The 18,342-nt window shown below is 33.6% G+C and overlaps 1 protein-coding gene across 1 annotated transcript; it reads right to left on the reverse strand.

Annotated features, from left to right (window-relative positions):
* Positions 1-8,061: 8,061 nt before the first annotated feature.
* Positions 8,062-17,458, reverse strand: LOC107082993 (meprin A subunit beta-like). Its single transcript, XM_015371919.1, has 15 exons — positions 17,393-17,458; positions 17,202-17,278; positions 16,868-16,886; positions 16,697-16,726; positions 16,551-16,576; positions 16,366-16,450; positions 15,944-16,061; positions 13,448-13,626; positions 11,713-11,937; positions 10,914-11,075; positions 10,225-10,455; positions 9,623-10,075; positions 9,338-9,511; positions 8,574-8,679; positions 8,062-8,293 (listed from the first exon to the last, which is right to left on the reverse strand). Exons 2-15 carry the CDS (start codon positions 17,268-17,270, stop codon positions 8,239-8,241), a joined length of 1,932 nt encoding a protein of 643 aa, XP_015227405.1. The 5' UTR covers positions 17,271-17,278; positions 17,393-17,458; the 3' UTR covers positions 8,062-8,238.
* Positions 17,459-18,342: the final 884 nt, after the last annotated feature.

An 18,342-nucleotide genomic window follows, 5' to 3' on the forward strand; every position in this document is an offset into this window, starting at 1 on the left:
GAGGCTGGTTTGGTGAAAAATTTGTGCGTTTAGGCCAGGGTTCGTCTTCGTGTGGACGGGGCCTTAGAGGCATAGGCCAGTATCGGGTATTGCAGGCTAACAAAGACCTCAACGACTCCCTATTACTAAGGGGTGGACCTTATTTTTCGTTTCAATTTGCATGTTTTCTAAGCCATAACAAGTCTTTTGTTTGAGCCCCTCTATAAGCCGCGAACTCAACGTTACTCCAGACATTATGAATTGAGGAAGCTTTCTGGATGAGAAGCGAAATGTCTTCAAACTTGGAAAACAAAGCCCAGTTGTTTTGTTTTTTTGACTTTTTTGGAATGACTATGAATAGGATGACAAACTAAGCAAACCAAGAAAGTAACTATGACAACGAAAGAGCAATAAAAATATACTTAAACTACTTAAAAAAAGATGAAGATTACTTAAAAACACACTTGAAAAAAGGCTTTGACTAATATATGATTATTAAATTAGGGAATACCTGTTGTCTGTCGTGGCTGGAGGTGGTGGAATGATGGTAGATGAGTTTCTGCAAAATATTCACAGTCTTATTTTACAATATAATTTTTTTTGGGCCTATGAATATAATCTTAAGCAAAACCCTTCAAATGGTTGTCAAATAAGCTAATACCTGTTGTCTGTAGTAGTAGCTGGATGAACAGTGGATGAAATCCTGTATAAAAACAAATTAAAATGTAAGTACACAACTGAGATACATTTGACACATGATTACTGTTAATACCTACAAAACAATGAAAAATCACTCTCATTTTGTCATATAAACCTTTTGTTCTTAAGGTCAGTTAGAGTGAATAAAATCATTTGTGTTTACAAAAAAGTTATTAATATACCTTGGCATATTTTCTAAAATTCAAGCTCCCAATTTGAATCCACTAGCCAGGTATTTTCACATTCGAATTTTAATTTTATAGTTCTGAAAATAAAATTTTTCCTACATTTCCTCTGCACCCAAATAACAAGAACTGCATTAAAGTAAACGTGACATGAATGATCTAAAAGTTGCTTTCAAGCAAACACCAAAAATGCCAAGCACACTAAAACTGTCATGAAGAACCTCTTTTCTAAGTTAGTTTAAAAGGTAATTTGACCTAATTTCAAATTCTTCAAAATAAACTTTAGTTCTAAGACATGAAAATCCATGCCAAACTAATATCATTGCATCCTTTAGTGGATAATGGTTTTCAACTGTTTTCATTTCTTTTCTATGTGCACACAGTAGCTTAGTTTAGTGGAGTTCAACATATTAAGTCAAAAGATTTTAACTGAATTATGTTCAACTAGGAATTGGATGATTTTTTTTGACAAATTCTTAAATTTTGAATGGATTTTTTGGTGAATTTATTCCATGTGAGCAGAGGTAACTGCTCAAACTACACTTTAATTTGTTGTTCTAACACACAGCCAGATGGGCGTGTGTTCACACAAAAATTGACAGTCTGAAAGTTATTTGGTAAAAAAATATTTAGTTTCAAAACATATTTGCACTCCCCCAGGTGAGCATTGAATGTAAGGGTATTGCATAAAATGTTGTATATGAATATAATCAAAGAAATTAAAGGTGAAAAAGAAGACCTATCAAATCTAATCTTCCTAAAATGCTCTGGAAGCAAGATGGTCATTTTAATTAGGGCCTACCTGTTGTCTTATGTTGTTAGAATGGTGGTAGATGAAATTCTGCAACGTCTCAGCTTTATTTTAAAACATATTGTTTTGCAGCCTTAAAAATGTCCATAGCAAAATATGTATAATTGCAAAATAAATGTAAATTATGTAAAGAACATTTGTATTACAGCTGCAATATTTGTTTGACCTTTTGAAGCTTTTGAAAACTCAAAATTCAATCCTAATGTTTCCAAATAGCTTTAAACATCTTCAGTCTTTTTAAATATTTTGATTTTTAAAGCCAATCAGAGCATTAATATTTGCAGCAATTTTACTTGTATATATATTCAAAATCTGTATTATTGTTTTCTGGACTTGACTCTTGATTTTGCATTGTTATAGTAGATACACTTTATTTCTAAGTTATTAAATAAGTTATTAAATAAGGTAATACCTGTTGCCTGTAGTTGTTGGATCAACAGTAGTACAAACAAAAATGTAATTACAAAACTGCTATACATTTCACTTATTATTACTGTTATATAATTTGAATAAACGTTCAAGTTACTTGAATAAATGTTCAAGACAGAAAAAGATATAAGATACATGACTTATGTCGTTTTTTTTTAATATAACAGTGAAAATCTAACTTTGTCATTGAATCAGGTAATTGTTTTGTTTTTTTGCATCAAATAAAATGACCAAATTTCCAATTCTATTTTCTAAATGCCAGGATATCAAGATTACCAGCCCTTACATTTAAATTATTTAAAAAAAATTATTCAAATTTAGTGGTAATCATATAATCACTATATCATGGAACAATTTGGAAAATTCTAGCTTCTGACATTTTAATATATAACACAATAGTTTAAGGAAGAAAACCTATGGAAACACAGAGGGAAATTGGAATATGGTTTTAGATTATAGTTTTTTTTTACGTGCATTAAATTGAACAAAGAAACAAAGAATGGCATTTTCAAACCCTTAACTATGTCTTTTTATGGTAAGTTTTTGCTTTGGGCCATTTCAACACAGAGATTAAAGCAAAAAAAATAATCAGATAGACTGTAGCATCTTTTTTCTGTTAGGCAATATTTTACAGAGGCCATACACACCAATGCCCACTACCATTTGATAATATTCATTGACAATTCCTGTATCTTTTTTCTTCATTCAGCTTAAGAGATGAATAGAGGTTTCATGTGTCTAACGTATGGAGGTCATAGCTGGAAACAAGCCTGAGGAGGAAAGCCCCGACAGTCTCTTAACAGTTGGTTTTATCTTTATTCCATTAAAAAAGGTCAGTGTTTGCCATGTTATTTATCTTTTTATTATTTTATTTGATATCATGTTTATCCATAGAGGAATCTTGAAAGGTACTCATAAATAATAAAAATATATAATCAAATTACAAACATAATAATCAAACTACAAACTACACTACTGAAATACCGATGTTTAGTGGGAGGTGATTTAAAATTAATTTAAACCAGACACCTAAAAGTACCACTTTCCTCTGTTAATGGTATTTTCTAATGAATATGCCACAACAAAATCATCAAACAAACATTTTAAAATGTCTGAAAGCATGAATTAAAACAGCTGCTGTTCTTTTACTCTAGGGATGGTCTAGCCTGCTAGACAAATCCTCTGTAATGGCAGACAGTGACCTTTATGTGGCAGCATGAGGCTGCAAATTTGAAGGCACCACATAAGACCAATGGACAGGACATGAAAGGTAATGGGTTAAAAAAAACATTAGCAATCCAGCCATCAAATTGTTCCAGATGTAGAAAGTGTGACTCTAAATGAAAAAGTAGATAATCTTATGAAGACACTGGCTCTAAAGTGAAATAAAACCTCTAGTAAGAATAGCACTGCTGCAGCATATTTTCTTCTGAAATGAAGAAAAAAGTTATCATCCAAGAAATAAGAAGAAAGGATAAAAACGTACAAAAATAAGTTATCATAACATTTGATTTAATAATAGAAAATATGTTATCAAACAGACACTAAAATAAAGTGTTGTACGAATTTCGTAATTTTAATCTAAAAATAATTTTAAAATGTGCAATTTTAAAATTACACATTTTGGCAGATGAAACCCTTTTCCATATTTTGTTTTCCTTACCATAAATCTTGTGAAACCAATATTTACAGTAAAGTACCAATATTTACAGTAAAGTAACAAGATCAGTTGTCACTGATCTCCTTGTTACTGTATATGTACCTGCACTAACCTGCCACAGCAGGCTCAACAGAGTTCAACCTGGACTCACACTTGTGTAAAATGAAAATAGAAAGAGAATACAATGATATGCAAATACTTTTTAAACTTTATATGACTTATACAAACCTAAATACAAGATATTTAATGTTCATTTAATATTTAATAAACTTGTTTGCAGCTTTGTAAATATATTGAGTAATTTTGAACTTGATACTTGGAAAAAACAAGCTCTATATAACCTGTCCCTAAAAGAACAATTGATAAGCATTTTTGAACTGAAGACCCTCGCCAACCCTTTCTGTTGAAGCTGATAACAAACCAGATAGTACTCTCCTCCTTGGCCAGGAGCACAAGGAATTTTTCAAAACAAAATTTTAAATTAATTTTAGATGCAAATTAAAACTAGACCTCATCCCAATATTGTTTGAATTTAACAGTGTCATCATGAGCCTCTCCTCCAGCCAATCACCACTAAGTCCTATTTCTTCTTCAGCCAACCATCCTGTAAGGTTCTACTTCTCCATCCACGGACTCTCCTGGCCTTTAGCTGAGCTGTGACTCTGTAGGTGAGATGTATTTTTTCAAGTGTCAGTTCTCAAATGCGTTGTTATGTATGATTTCAAATCTGACGTGCGATCTCTGTTGCTCGTTTGTGAGGACCTGGCCCTCTCTCCATCTCAGATAACATGTCATAGTACTTGTTTGGCCACACAGTTACGAGCCAGGGGAATCTCTTCAGACTCATCCAAGATTGTTTAACTGAATTTGCTTTTACCCTGTGGATTTTAATCTCAAAATCCTTCATCTTCTCAGTTCCCTACTCTTTACATCTTCTGGAAACCCTGGAGAAAATCGTCTGCCCTTCCACTAAGCCCTCTTGCGCCCCGGCTCATACTTCCCAAGCCCTGCTCCTACTACACCTGCTCCAGCCGCAGTTCCATCTTCTTTTACCACACTGTTCCACCTGTTCTTCCCCCCGACATAAGTCTTCTTTTCTTCTTGCTCATCATCTCCATGGATAAGCTTAACACCTCTACAGCAGCTTTCTCCGCACACTTCTCCACTCACTCCGCGAGCCGGACTGGAGTTGTGACAGGCAGCCCCAGCCACAGGCGGCTACCCTCTACTCCTTCTATTCGGCTAGCTAATCTGAATCGTTCAATTCAAATGAGTAGAAGAGTAATATGAAGCTCACTAGTGAAACACGCCGCCTTGGCAATTTTTGCAGTTTTGTGCTGAAAGCCCGAAAAAGAAAAGGCAACAATGTATTTGGAAAAAGACATGGTTGTGGCTACTATGGTCTGTCAATTTTACAAAGAGAACTCCATTTCACCCCCACAATGCTTCTGTGTTTACATCTGAGAGGAAGAAGAAAAAGAAGAAGCATTATTTGCACATGTCCACTGAGAGATTTGCACGTTTGATTTTCCTCTCGACCTCACAATTCCTGATCGGGAGGTGGTCGCGAGATGCTGATTGCCCCTTGTTACTACCTGTACACCACACAATGTATGGCGCACGATCAGGCTGAAAGTCGGCCCCGATCGGAAAATTCTCGCACGACTGGAAAGTTCCCCCGAAAAGGGCAAAAAAAAAGCACAGTGTAATAATGTAATTATTCAGCTCTCTTGCTAGGGCCTCACATTCTCATATCATTCCCTTTTCTTTGGGGGAAGAATACATTTATCCTATTCTAAGCTATTCATCTAACCCAAAGTCAATTCACAGCATGAAAGTCTCCAAGTCAGCACACTAAAAGACTTATTTCATTGATGTCAATAGGGTATTTCTAGTATAGCATTCTGCCTTTATCTGGTGGTGGTTGGCCTCTCAGATCTATTCACTTTGTTCCTATGTGAGACCTGCCTGTTGTTCCTCAACTTCACAGTCTTTCAAAGGTCTTCAACTTTCAGATTGAACAGTTGTCACCGTTTCATCTCTCTCCGTTTCTCCATCCTTCAAGCCAAAGGCAGTCTGCTCACTCCATTTGGTTTCTAAATTCATTAACTATCAAAATCCTCCTATGCCTTGTCAGGCTCAACCAAGTGTACATGCCAAGGTCTTCCTCTCATCACCTAGATCAATTCCCATCCTATCCATGGTCAGGCTCAAAATGTATACTCCTTTCGTATACTCTGTAAAATTCACAGTATTGTTTAACATCTGATTGTAGCTCTAGGTTCTTTTACAGATACTGCAAATACATGCTCAATAAAAATACTTGTCCATCACTACAATTGATATAAAAATCACCTTTTTAGAACCAACTGCCATCCTCTAAAGTAATTTAAGGTTATTTATGCATAACCCAGAGAACTTAAAAATATTTGTATGCCTAAGCAGACAAAGAGGATTTATTCTGGATGTATATCAGCAGTATGATCAGTGCCAGCGAGCCGACTGTTAGTCATCAGTAGTCAACTTAATTCGTTTAGTGATAAAGTTATACATATATTTAGGTCAATAAATTAGGAATAGACTACAGTTCTGAAGTTAGTTGAGTTATAATTTGTTTCATCGTAAAATGTGTGTGTTCAGGGAGAGGTTTTTAGCCTGAGGTAGCATTTTGCATGTAGACCAAAAAGTGCAGTTTGGGTTTATACAACTAAACCACCTTCATCTGCTCTGCAGAAAAGGACTCGCTCCGAACAATATGATACCATCTCAAAAGTTAATAACAATAATGCCTGCAGTTTAGATACTGTTGCAGAGATTGCCCAGCTAGCTGCCTTGAAAATGAAAATAAACTTATTTGGTAATAATTTTGCTCATGTCAAACTATTTGAGTAGACAGAAAAGATAATTCAAAGGGGCATATGAGATAAGATTAAATGATGTCAAAAGCAGCTTTCAATGTTTGGACATTTAAAATGTCATCAAAGATGTAATTTTTAATAAAATCCTCAGTAAGAGTAGATCTATTTTAGTTTGAATTTAATATATAAACCAAGTATCTCTGAGAAAGAACAGGTATGGTACTTCAGCATTAAGGCTTCATGAAAAGCAAAGTAGAATTAATACTTTTACTATAGTGCCTAATGACTTACTTGTTTTATCTTGATAAAAAAGTTATGCTGTGCTTCGCTTTTTATTGACCTGTCAATAGCTTTTGACACTGTGGACCATGCTGTTTCAAAGCATAGGTTTGCTTGATTTGGATTATCAGATGGTGCTGTCACCTGCTTGAGCAACTATGTGAGTGACAGGACTCAGTGCATTGAGTGTTATAGTCTGTGTTCAGAATTTTTGAATGTCTAAAAGGAGATACCACAGGGCTGAATATTGGGTCCCCTTTTGTTCATTATGTACATGAAGTTACTTTACCAAAACATGTCAGATGCTAATATGCAAGTTTATGCTGATGACACAGTAATTTACTGTTTTAGATTAACACCTCCTAAACATTTCAATATTATACAGTAGCTCAAGTATGGTAAAAGCAGTGAACAGCAAAGGATGTGTAAAGCTGTATAGTTCAGAAAGTATTTTGCTTCACAGATAATTGCAAAGCTTATATAGAAATTTATTCTGAACATCTTTGATATGAGATAATCACAAATTCAAGGTTTATTTAATTTACTCTCTCCACCTCTATTCATGTCTTTAGACTTTCACATCTATGTTTCCTTTATCTTTTCCAAATGGCTTTTTTCCAGGTCAATTTTCCAGGTCCAGGAAAATTTGTTTTTGTCAAACCAGTGTCTCTAGCTTATTAATCTTTTCAGGGAAATCTTCCAGGACCTGTTGTAAGCTCTCACCTGTACAGAACATATTTGGATCATCTGCTAATACAACCAACTTGGATACTTGTGAAACTTTAAATATGTCATTTATGTAGAGCATAAACAGTATCAGTCCCAATTCTAACCTTGGAGGAAACAACAAGCATTACTGTATTAAACCCATACACCATAATGCTCTTATTTCGTGATAAATATATTATAATTAATTGTGTAAAATACAGCTTATTTTTGGCACTGATGACTTCCTCTGTAAGTTACAGAATCGCCATAGCAGTGAATATCTGTGACCTAAATCCATTCTGACTTTCATAAAGTAGTTTGTGTTTCTTAATGAACTTTTTTTTATTGAGCAATATTTATATTTTTTGAAAAGTTTATCTTTGTTTTTCTCTTGGAGTATTACCTCCTAGTTTTTATAAGTTTAGAATTTCAAAATGCATTCATTGACTTCTCTCTTGTCATTCCTTTGTAATTGTGTTTGCTATCCTTAACAGCTCATTGTAATAGTTGTCATAAACTACAAACACAGGTAGAAAGTTCAGTGATATTATCAATAAATAATTCCCTTTTCCAAGGAAAAAGAAAGAACCAAAAGGAGACAAGGAAGGGCAGGAGAGACTGGAACATCATTTAAAGGCAATACTTGTTGTCTGTAGTAGCAGGAGGATGGGCGGTAGATAAAATCCTGGAAAGTTAAAATATAAACAGTTCGGTAGAAAACAAAGATAGATATGCCACATATGCTTGATTTAAAACCCCTTACATAGCATTGACAATTTTTAATTTTCATTGAATCAAGACCAGTGTCATGTTATTTTAAGTTAGTTACAATGATAAAAAAATGTTCTACATGTCAAAGTATTGAGATTCCCGACTGTTGAGATATAATAACTCCTATTAAAGCATTTTCTGGGAATGTAAACTCATCTGACAACAGTAAATATCCATTTGACAATTTATTTTACCGTGGTAGGCATGGACCTTCATCCACATTTTTGGTAGGATTTCTTGTCTTTATTGGTCTTAACTGAGGACATGGCAGAGTAGTTCCATTGATCAGTGGGGTGAGATCTGTCAATACACAAAATTCCATTAAGGAAAACAAATAAAATGTCTCTTGAATATTTCAATGTTTTAACGTAATCCCAAGTCAAAAGAGACCAGAGAGACAAAAAAGACAATGTCCCATGTCTTCTTGTCTAGCACATTTCAGTAGCATGACAAATCAAATTGCTGCTGTTCATTAAAAAGAAACATATGAAAAAGCACACAAAGAAAAGCATGTCACAGGGTCATAAGCAAAATCAAATAATTAATGAATATAAATACTTATAGTGTAATTACTATTTGAGTTTAATGAGATATTACGACAGGAAGAGCTTTATTAAGTAGAACTCTGGATACAGCATCAGTATATCAGCAAGAAGAGCATAGTTGAGCTTAATCTTTCTTAAGCTTATTTGGTGTAATTGGGATATTTTTTCATAATCATTTCCTCTTGTAACAACTACTCAAAGATGTTCTTTGTGTAAAAACTTAACATTAAATAAAATACCAGAGAATATAAAGTTTCCCTAATAAATGTTAAATGTATATATATATATATATTATATATATTATATATATATATATATATATATATATATATATATATATATATATATATATATATATACATAAATAAGACAGAAGTTATTGCAATATTACAAATTGAAAACATTTAACTCACCTTCAAAATTAAACATAAAAATGGCACTACCCCCCTTGAGGAACTCTCTGGATCGCAGTTCTTCCAAGGTTGCAAATCGTGAGTAACCCCAGAGTGGTCCACCATAAATATACTCATTATTTTCATAGAGAACCTTAGTTCCATTGTCCCTGGGATTATTCCAGGCAAGTATACCTGTTTATAGAGACAAACATGGAGAATCTTTTTTTCATTCCATAGTTTCCATCCATATTCTTCTAAATGTCAGTTAGTTGTTCTCTGTGGAAATATTAGTTGTAGACTTACCACTACTTGTCACTTGAGTTTCAACTGAAAGAAAAGCAAGTTCCTTGGACATTTGCAGTTTCTTGTTCGGGGTTTGATCCAACAGCTGGAAAATCATTTGTCTTTGCAGACAAGGCCACTGCAGTTCATTGTCAAAATCACCAGACAAGAGCTGCACAAACATTCCAACAGATGGTTTGCGAAGTATAGCAGCTATACGGTACGCATGGCCATCTTTTGAATATTGTCGTGGACTGTATCTTATTGTTACAGTGTTGCTTGTGTTTAAAAGATTCTCTAAGTCATCAATCTGCAGGACAACATGTGGACACTCTGTCTCTGAGAGATTAATGTCATCAATTGAGAAGCCTCCTGTAGAGTTTCCGGCTCCTTTCCGAACCTCAAACACCACCTGGAAGTTCTTGGTGGCATTCAAGGAAACATGGTGGATCTTCCAGTGAGATGTAGGTGAACCTGCAGTAAGATTTTCAAAAATTAACTACATTACACAATTTACACATAAAAACTAGCAGAAGTGAAAATGAATGGTGTCCCAAACAAAAATGGGAGACAAAGAAATTATTAAAAAATTAGTTCAATTTTTTAACAAAGCTACCCATTACCGGTAATCTGGCTCATGAGGCGGAGAACTCCATTGGTGTCCTGTTCATCTTGGAATTCTCTGATCCAGATATTAAGTTCATCTGATTCATTTCCACTGTGGAAATAGTAGAACTGCAAGCATTGAACATTACATCCTCTGTTAGGCTTCACTTCTTCAGTTTCCAGCCGTGCTGAATCGCCCTCTTGACCTGTTGCCGTGCTTCCATGTATAAAGTATCCCGTTTGTTGACCTGAAAGGACATCAAAAACATTTTTTTTTCTGGTGGATTCTAACCTTGATGTCATTTTACATATGACTTGAGCCATTTGCACAATAAATTAAAGTAGAAAATATAATTTATAATCTTAAATTAAATATGTGTGACCTCTTTTGATATGTTTATAATAGCATGTCCTTATCGGAAGTGAAGTGAAAAAAATTGTTTCACAAAACCATTAGGACAAACATTTTTTTGTGACATCAACAGTGTTTTGATGATTATTTTTTCTTTTTTTTTCTTTTTTTTTTTTTTTTTTACACTTTTCTTGTTTTAACATATAGACATGCAAGGGTTTTTTGAAAGGAATCTTTTACATTTACATTTAAACCAATGAAATCTTCCATGAATAACTCAAAACTCACAAGTCATTAAATTGTATTTATCATTACGATATTAGAATTTAAAGTGAAAAAAATAATTAAATTAACCATTATCTCCACTTCCGCTTGATAGACTGGTATGGTCAGAGCTTGGACCCCCAGGGGTTTGTGTGACGACTTCCCAGTTACTTCCATTTTGTGAACAGCGACTCATTTGGCACATAGTTCCATTGGAAAAGCCACAGTAAAAAATAAAGGAAATAGTTGCATCTGCAAAAGAAGATGGTTATTTATGTTAATGTAAGGTCTGTAATTTTACTTAATATCATTTTATGTAATTCTGGAAACTAAAGTAATAATAATAATAATGAATTTTATTTGTAATGCACTTTACATTTGAATTCAAATCTCAAAGTGCTACAGTTCAAAAAGGGAAGATTAAAACAGGTGTGAATAGAGCAGCAAAGTATTACGTTAGTTAGGAAAAAAATATAAAAATGTTGATGAAAAGTGGAGCTCTTTAAAGTTGGACTTGGAAAAAAATGTAAAGAGCATCAAAAAAGTTTTTTTTATGGGGGTTAAAAATGGTCTAATGTGATCACATTTCTTTTAAAAGGTTAACTTTTAAATCTTTAACAAAAATTTTTGGAGTACAAAATGTTTGAAAAGAGGGAGGAACAAGCATGTTCTCCAAAGTATAAAACAAATGGATTATTTTTTGAATGATTTAAAAAAATATTCTTTAAATATTTTTTAAAAACACTTTTTTAAATAACAATTTCCTTTAGTGAATAACAGAATGTAAAAACACCAATTTTTGTCTTTCCTTTGTTTAGACCAAATGGTGGATTTGAACCAAATAAAACATCTTGAGAATGTTTTGCTAATTTTATCTGTAAGCACTTACTGCAATTGTAGAGGAGGTTCAGTTCTTCTACATCACTAGGACTCATTTCAAGCCTTTGACCAATAACATCTTGGAATCTAGGGTCCACCGTGATGATTGTTGTTCCATTACCATTCCCATTGCTAAAAGCATTCTTGCCATAGTGCATCACGGACATGTAGTCATATGGGGTTCCATGGGTGGTGGATTCATCACTGCTGACCTTTCTGAAATTATGCTCTGTACCTGTGTGATATAAAAAAATACTACACTTAAAATTATTGCATCCTTTATCTCAACATAAAAAAAAAAATTAATAGGAAAGTATTCAAACCCCAACTTATTTATAATTGATTGAGATTGAACATCATTGGCTATATTCAGTTGTTTTAATACAAAACACACTCTGATTAAAATACAGTATATACCTCTGTGAGATCTAGCGCATACAAAAGAAGTCAGATGGTTATTTACAATTTTTGGGACTGGTTTTAAACTAGTACATTTCTGCATGTATTATTTATATCTTATTTTGGCAATAAAAAGTATTGGAGATACAAAAGAGTACATATCTAAATAGTATACAGGGCTGTAAAAAGTATCTACTGGCTTACGGTTTGCTTTAGTCTTTTATCATGCTTCTTGGGCCTTTAAACTAATTTAGATTTATATGCACATGTATGTAATTAAATTATTAATTTAAGCTGTTGCAAGGCTGAATGGGGTTGTTTAGTACTATTGAGTAGTTTAGAATAGAGGCCAGACTCCTTTAGACTAAACATTTATTAAGCATTTCACTCTTTTCTTCAACTTATTTTGATTAACCGCTTGATGCCTGAGTTTATATGCATGCATATATAACATACCGGGTATATAAGAAAAAAATATTTTCTGTCTTTAAGTAATTAACAAATGAAATTTTCTTAACTTACGATTTAAACTTAACGTTCACTAAGAGATGTTGTCAAGCTAAATAAGGAGTCCTACACTGGAAAAAAATCGAAATCTAGATAAGTCCTTTGTTCTTAAAATAAGTGCATTTCTTATTGGATTACGGAGGTAAAAGAAATATTTTGCCAATGGAACAAGACAATTTACATTTAAAATAAGGAAACACAATTACATTGTCTTATTTCAAGTGCATATTGTCTAATTATCTCATTTTTAGAGTAAAATTACTCCTCCCATTGGCAAACTATCTCATTTACCTACTCAAATTAAGGGTATACTGTATACACTTAACTTAAGATATTTTTTACTTGTTTCTAGATAATTTTTCCAGTGTATGGAGCCTTGTTATCTTATTGGAATCTTAAGGGAGTAAGTAGATATTGTGAGGTCAAGTGTAAATTTCTAAAGACAAAACCTCAGGCTGGGAGGAGTTTGAAGCCACCATGGTCGGCCTCAAAGTATTTCTGGAAAGCCCTTTGGTGCTTCCAGAGGGGAATCAGTGCTTTGCTCGTTCTACTTTTAGTGGAAGGTGGGAGCTCTTGACCTTGAATGAGGACATTGTCAGACAGTGGGAGGAATACTTTAAGGTGTTCAAATAAACTCCACAGTCTCAAGGCTTCAAGGGTCGGTGAGATCTACCCTGATAACCTTAGAACCCTGGATTCTCTCTGGCTGTCATGGCTGACACACCTCTTCAACATTACAATTGAGAAAATGTATGTATGCTAACTTTAAGAAAAGCATCCATAACTCAGAACAAAACCTTGATTAAAAAATATAATGATAAAAATAAAATCTGTTCTACCTGTTATAATATTGGCAGGTACGATCTGCACAAAATCATCTCTGTCAAATCTTGACTGTTCATGGTAGAATCCAAGAGCGTGGAGAATCTCATGCTCAACGATGGCAAGAGAGTCACAGCCTGAACCAATAGAGAGGTCCTGTCCATTGGCAAACTGTCGACCAATATATGAGAAACACCTACAATAGAAAAACACCAGAGATTTGTATATCAAAACCTTGAGATAAGTAAAGTATCTTCCACCAGTGAAAGTGATTAAATTTTAGAATATAACATTACTACTGTATACAACACATATTTCAAAACAATTTTATCTCTCGTTTTTTTTTTCCCTGAATCCAATGAGTGAATCCAATCTTTGAATATTTTTTTCAGTTCAATTAAACTCAGGGAAATTAAAAAAATTATATACCTGATCCTAAGATGTCATAGTCAAATATGTCAAGATACTAGGGGTGTAACGATTCATCAGTTAATTGATGGAAGAACTTTTATTCCTGCGATCCAACAACGATCCAACTACATTAATAAAAATGACATGAAGTACTATAATATTGTTTTAAATTGTAATTATTTGACTGTATTGATATTAGGAATTAACACACTGTAGGACATTGTTTTTTTCCTTTGGTGGTTTTTATGTAAGCGCTTTTAATGATAAAGGTGTTTAACATGATTGGATTAAGTCCGTCTGTCTGTGATTTCATGACAATGGGTGACTGACTTCAAAACAGCTTGGAATGTGGAGAAGTCACAGAGCAGGAGTTTACTGACTATAATAAACCAGACACCGTAGCCGCTGGCAACATTCCTTTGCAGCAGCATCACGGTAAGTCAGCTTTTGTAGAGCCAATGGTAAGCTCTGAAGAAGCCTCACCAGCATGTTCAGTGATTGTAAAATCTCAGATTTGGCAAAAAACAACATGACCAGTTTATATTTAAAGAACCGTGGCCAGGTCATGGATCATGGATCACTTGATGTTTTTGAAGAAAAAAAAATAAACTCACAAAACAGTATTTGTATTTCATCATGAGTAGTCTGTTTTACAATGACAGTTACAGCAGGTTCAAACCCTGCTCAATTAACCTAAAGGCATGTCAATTTCATATGTCTTTTTACATTAATGTCTTTATTAGAGCCATATTTTTTTAGTTTTTTTGGTTTATTTTCCTATTTGCTGTAATATCTAAAATTGCCAGTGGGTGACTTTTTCTGTTTTAAATGGAGTGAGAGGGAGTCGCTTTTCCTGTTTGCTGTAATACCTAAAATTGGCAGTGGGTGACTTTATCAATTTTAAATGGAGTGACAGGGAGTCGCAAAGCATGTGTGCTCATTGCAGCAGAAACAAACAGTTTTTTGACCGTTGTCGTAGGTTTGTTTTATTCATCACAGTGTTGCAGCAAATGTAAGATCCTTTGGTTGTAAGCCATTGGGCAATGTTACAATTTGCATTTTTGTGAGAGCGTTGGATCAATAAAAGTTCTGCAATCCAAGAACCTAAAGCTTTATTCACCGAATGCAAGAGGATGACGTGTCAGTTGAGTTCCAGTCAGCTTAGGTTCTTTTTATTTTTTTGTTTTGTTTTGTTGAGAACAAGTCACTGTAGTTCTATTTGTAATATTTTACATTGAAAAGGCAGTGAAAGTAGCAGGTAAATCTGCTTTGGAATTACCTTGAAGAGATGATGGTTGCACTTTAATTTATACCAAAGTTCCCTTAAAAGAAACAACAATAATCTACGAGATTTCATCTACTGTATTTTCCAGACTATACAGTAGAGTGCACCTCACAAAATGTTTTTTTTTCTTTTTTTTTTCTTTTTACTGGAAATGTACACATATAAACTGCCCTGGGCTACAATCCGCTGACATATAGCGAATTGTCCTCCACCAAACCTATAAGGAGAGCTCTACATATCACCCCTAGAATATGGACAGAGAAGAGTGCCAGCTCCCATTAGCTTTTTGGCTCATGATATTAAGAGCTTCTAATGAAAGCTGGGGCTTTGTCGGCTCTTTATTTCAGTTCTACAGGAGTTGCGCACAGTCTCTTCATTGGGTTGTCAGCTTTAAAGTGGCACATAAATGTCAAAATGTGTGAATTTGAGACATTTGTCTGCTATCGTGCCTGGCACGATGTCAAACAAATGCATGTGCTTGTGCTAAATTAAAAAATCCACAGAAAAGCCACACGTTCATATAACTGCATAGTTCAAATCGTGGGGAAAAAATAGCAGCTTATGGTCCAGAAAATACTCTGTCCAGTATGCAGGTATTTATTTCACAGTCACATTGGTTAAATTTGGGCTAAAGATTTACTCAACTGACTTTAAGTCACTGAATCTACCGGATCGTTCTAAAAGAACCAAAATCGGTCCCGAATCGAATTGGAAACCATTAATCATGATATGGACGAAACGTTATTAAATCAATTGTTTTACCCCTACAAAATACAGAATTTTGTTTTAATTGTAAAGAAAAAAACAGAGAACTTACCCATCTAACTTTTGGATATCAATGTAATAGTCCTCAGAATACTTGGGTTTGAAATCGATGCATGACTTCAATCTGAATTGCTCAAAGGCTCTCATGATGAATCCTTTGGCGTTCAACTCTTTCATTGTAAAATAAATGACAAAGCAGTGTAACAAAGAACATGACATAGAATTACTCTGCAGCCTTAAAATTAAATCATAAAAGAATTCAAAGGGGAAATTTTTAAACAAACATATCTTAATTAGATTAATTACTGATGTTTCCTTCATGACATTAAAGCCATTTAAAAAATTGAAACACACCCCATTTTCAGAAGTGAGCATTTAATATACAGAACCTTGTTGGAACAATAAATGCCACAGCCTATAATTACAGGTTAAAGAAATTAGATTTTTATTCTATATCAAAAGATAAATAAATACCCAGGTCTTTATCCAAGACATAGGGGATTGGCGATGTCCAGAGATCATTTCCAGGTAGAATGCTGCTTCTTTGAATGTTAGGAGGCTAACAAAAATGTGCATGAAGCGTACAATATAAGACAAAACATTTATATGTTTGTTTCAAGATTAGCACCTTGATTATATGCTTGTAGAACTAAACCTACCTCACGAATATCATCAAGCGTTAAATCTAAAATTAGAGCAATAATTTATTGGTTTTAATAGAGAAATCACTTCACCAAAGGTCATTCTAACAAAGAAATCACTAAATCAAAGTTAAATGTGGATGAGAAGAGAAATGTAACTTTACCCTCTTCGATAGTGTTGTTTTCACCAACATCTACAAAGACACATCAACCATAAATATAATTGGCAATCATTTAATAAATGTGATATTTTGTATATATATATATATATATATATATATATATATATATATATATATATATATATATATATATATATATAAATTGACACTTACCAACTATCTCTACCTCTACCTGGAATGAAAGGTTTGAAAGAAATTAAACATAAGACCATACAGCTATATTTAAAACTAATATTTTCCCTTATAATATGAATCCTTACTGATTGCCTTACATGCGTTAGGTTGTTACACAGAATTTCTAATGGTTGCTCGGAGATTGAAAATAGCTATATCTCTCTCTCTGTATGTATATATATGTATATAAAAGGGCATTTTAATCTAACTATCTATGAATTTACTTACTTTATTTCATGACATATAAAGGTTATGTTTATGTAAATGCTATTGGGATAATACTTTAAAATATAAACCCCATACACATACTTACAGAAGGGAGGGAGAGTGCTGATGAAAATGCCAAGTTCACCACAAGACAAAAGTAACCTAGTAGTCTCATGGTTGTACCTGGAATACATATTAGAAAACACACTATCAAAAACTATAAATTAATTTAGACATCAAAAATAGTTTTTCAGATTTATGTCAGTGCACTCAAATTTAAAGTCTTTAGTTTTGTACCTGTATCAGAAAAGTCAGCTGGTGGAGTCGTTGTCCTCTTCCTGAATAAGAACTGAGGAGTGTTTTAAATTCCTACTAGAGCACAAATAAATACGCTAGTCATTGTCTGCAAGCTGGTTTGAGGTATGTCAGATATGAAACCAGATGCTTAGTTGCAGGAATGAAAATGTAAGGTTTGTCTCGTGTTCATTTTTCTTCATTTCAAAATGAGCTTGTTGATTTAGACACTTAAATTCATTTTGAACCCTCACCTATTTAGCTCTGTGAATCTATTTAGCCGCATGGCTTTTGCTCCTGGTCCTTGTTGGGAAGCCAGGTCTATCACAGTTTTTAGATGGATCCTTCTTACAGACAGGATCCTTCCCTGCATCTATGAAGTATCTTTTTTGTCTCTGCTTTAGAAGCTGTTATTCTGATCTTCATACAACCGTTTGTCCAATGCGTCCATCATATATCATCTAATAGTTTAATTAAAGATCTCAATCTAAGTGTCCCATTCTCTGTGTCCATCTTTAGTGAATTTGAATTTATATTATTGAAAATGTTCATGACATTTACTTAATATACTTTCTGTTAAGTATGAGCAGTAGTGGTTACTAATTTGTAGAGCTCATCTGTACTCGCTTTGCAGTGAATAGCAGCCCAGCCCAACAAAAAAAAGCACTAAGAAGAAGATGAAAGCTAACTTCATAAATAAATCATAATCACAAACAACAGATTAAACTAATGTCATCCACATCTATTGTTCATATATTATCTAGCATGTTTACATAGAAAACATCTTAAAAGTAAACTAGACATTGCCAACCTAATAATTCCTAGTAACAGTTTTAGCTTTAGATTACATGGAGAGATATTATCAATAACTACAAAAACATTAGCATATCCTGGAAATATCTCACCAGAATGATTGGGAATTAGGAGGACCATATTTTGATGATCCACCCAGA

Source organism: Cyprinodon variegatus, unplaced genomic scaffold, assembly GCF_000732505.1.
Source record: "Cyprinodon variegatus isolate N-32 unplaced genomic scaffold, C_variegatus-1.0 Scaffold66, whole genome shotgun sequence".
Classification (NCBI taxonomy): Eukaryota; Metazoa; Chordata; class Actinopteri; order Cyprinodontiformes; family Cyprinodontidae; genus Cyprinodon; species Cyprinodon variegatus.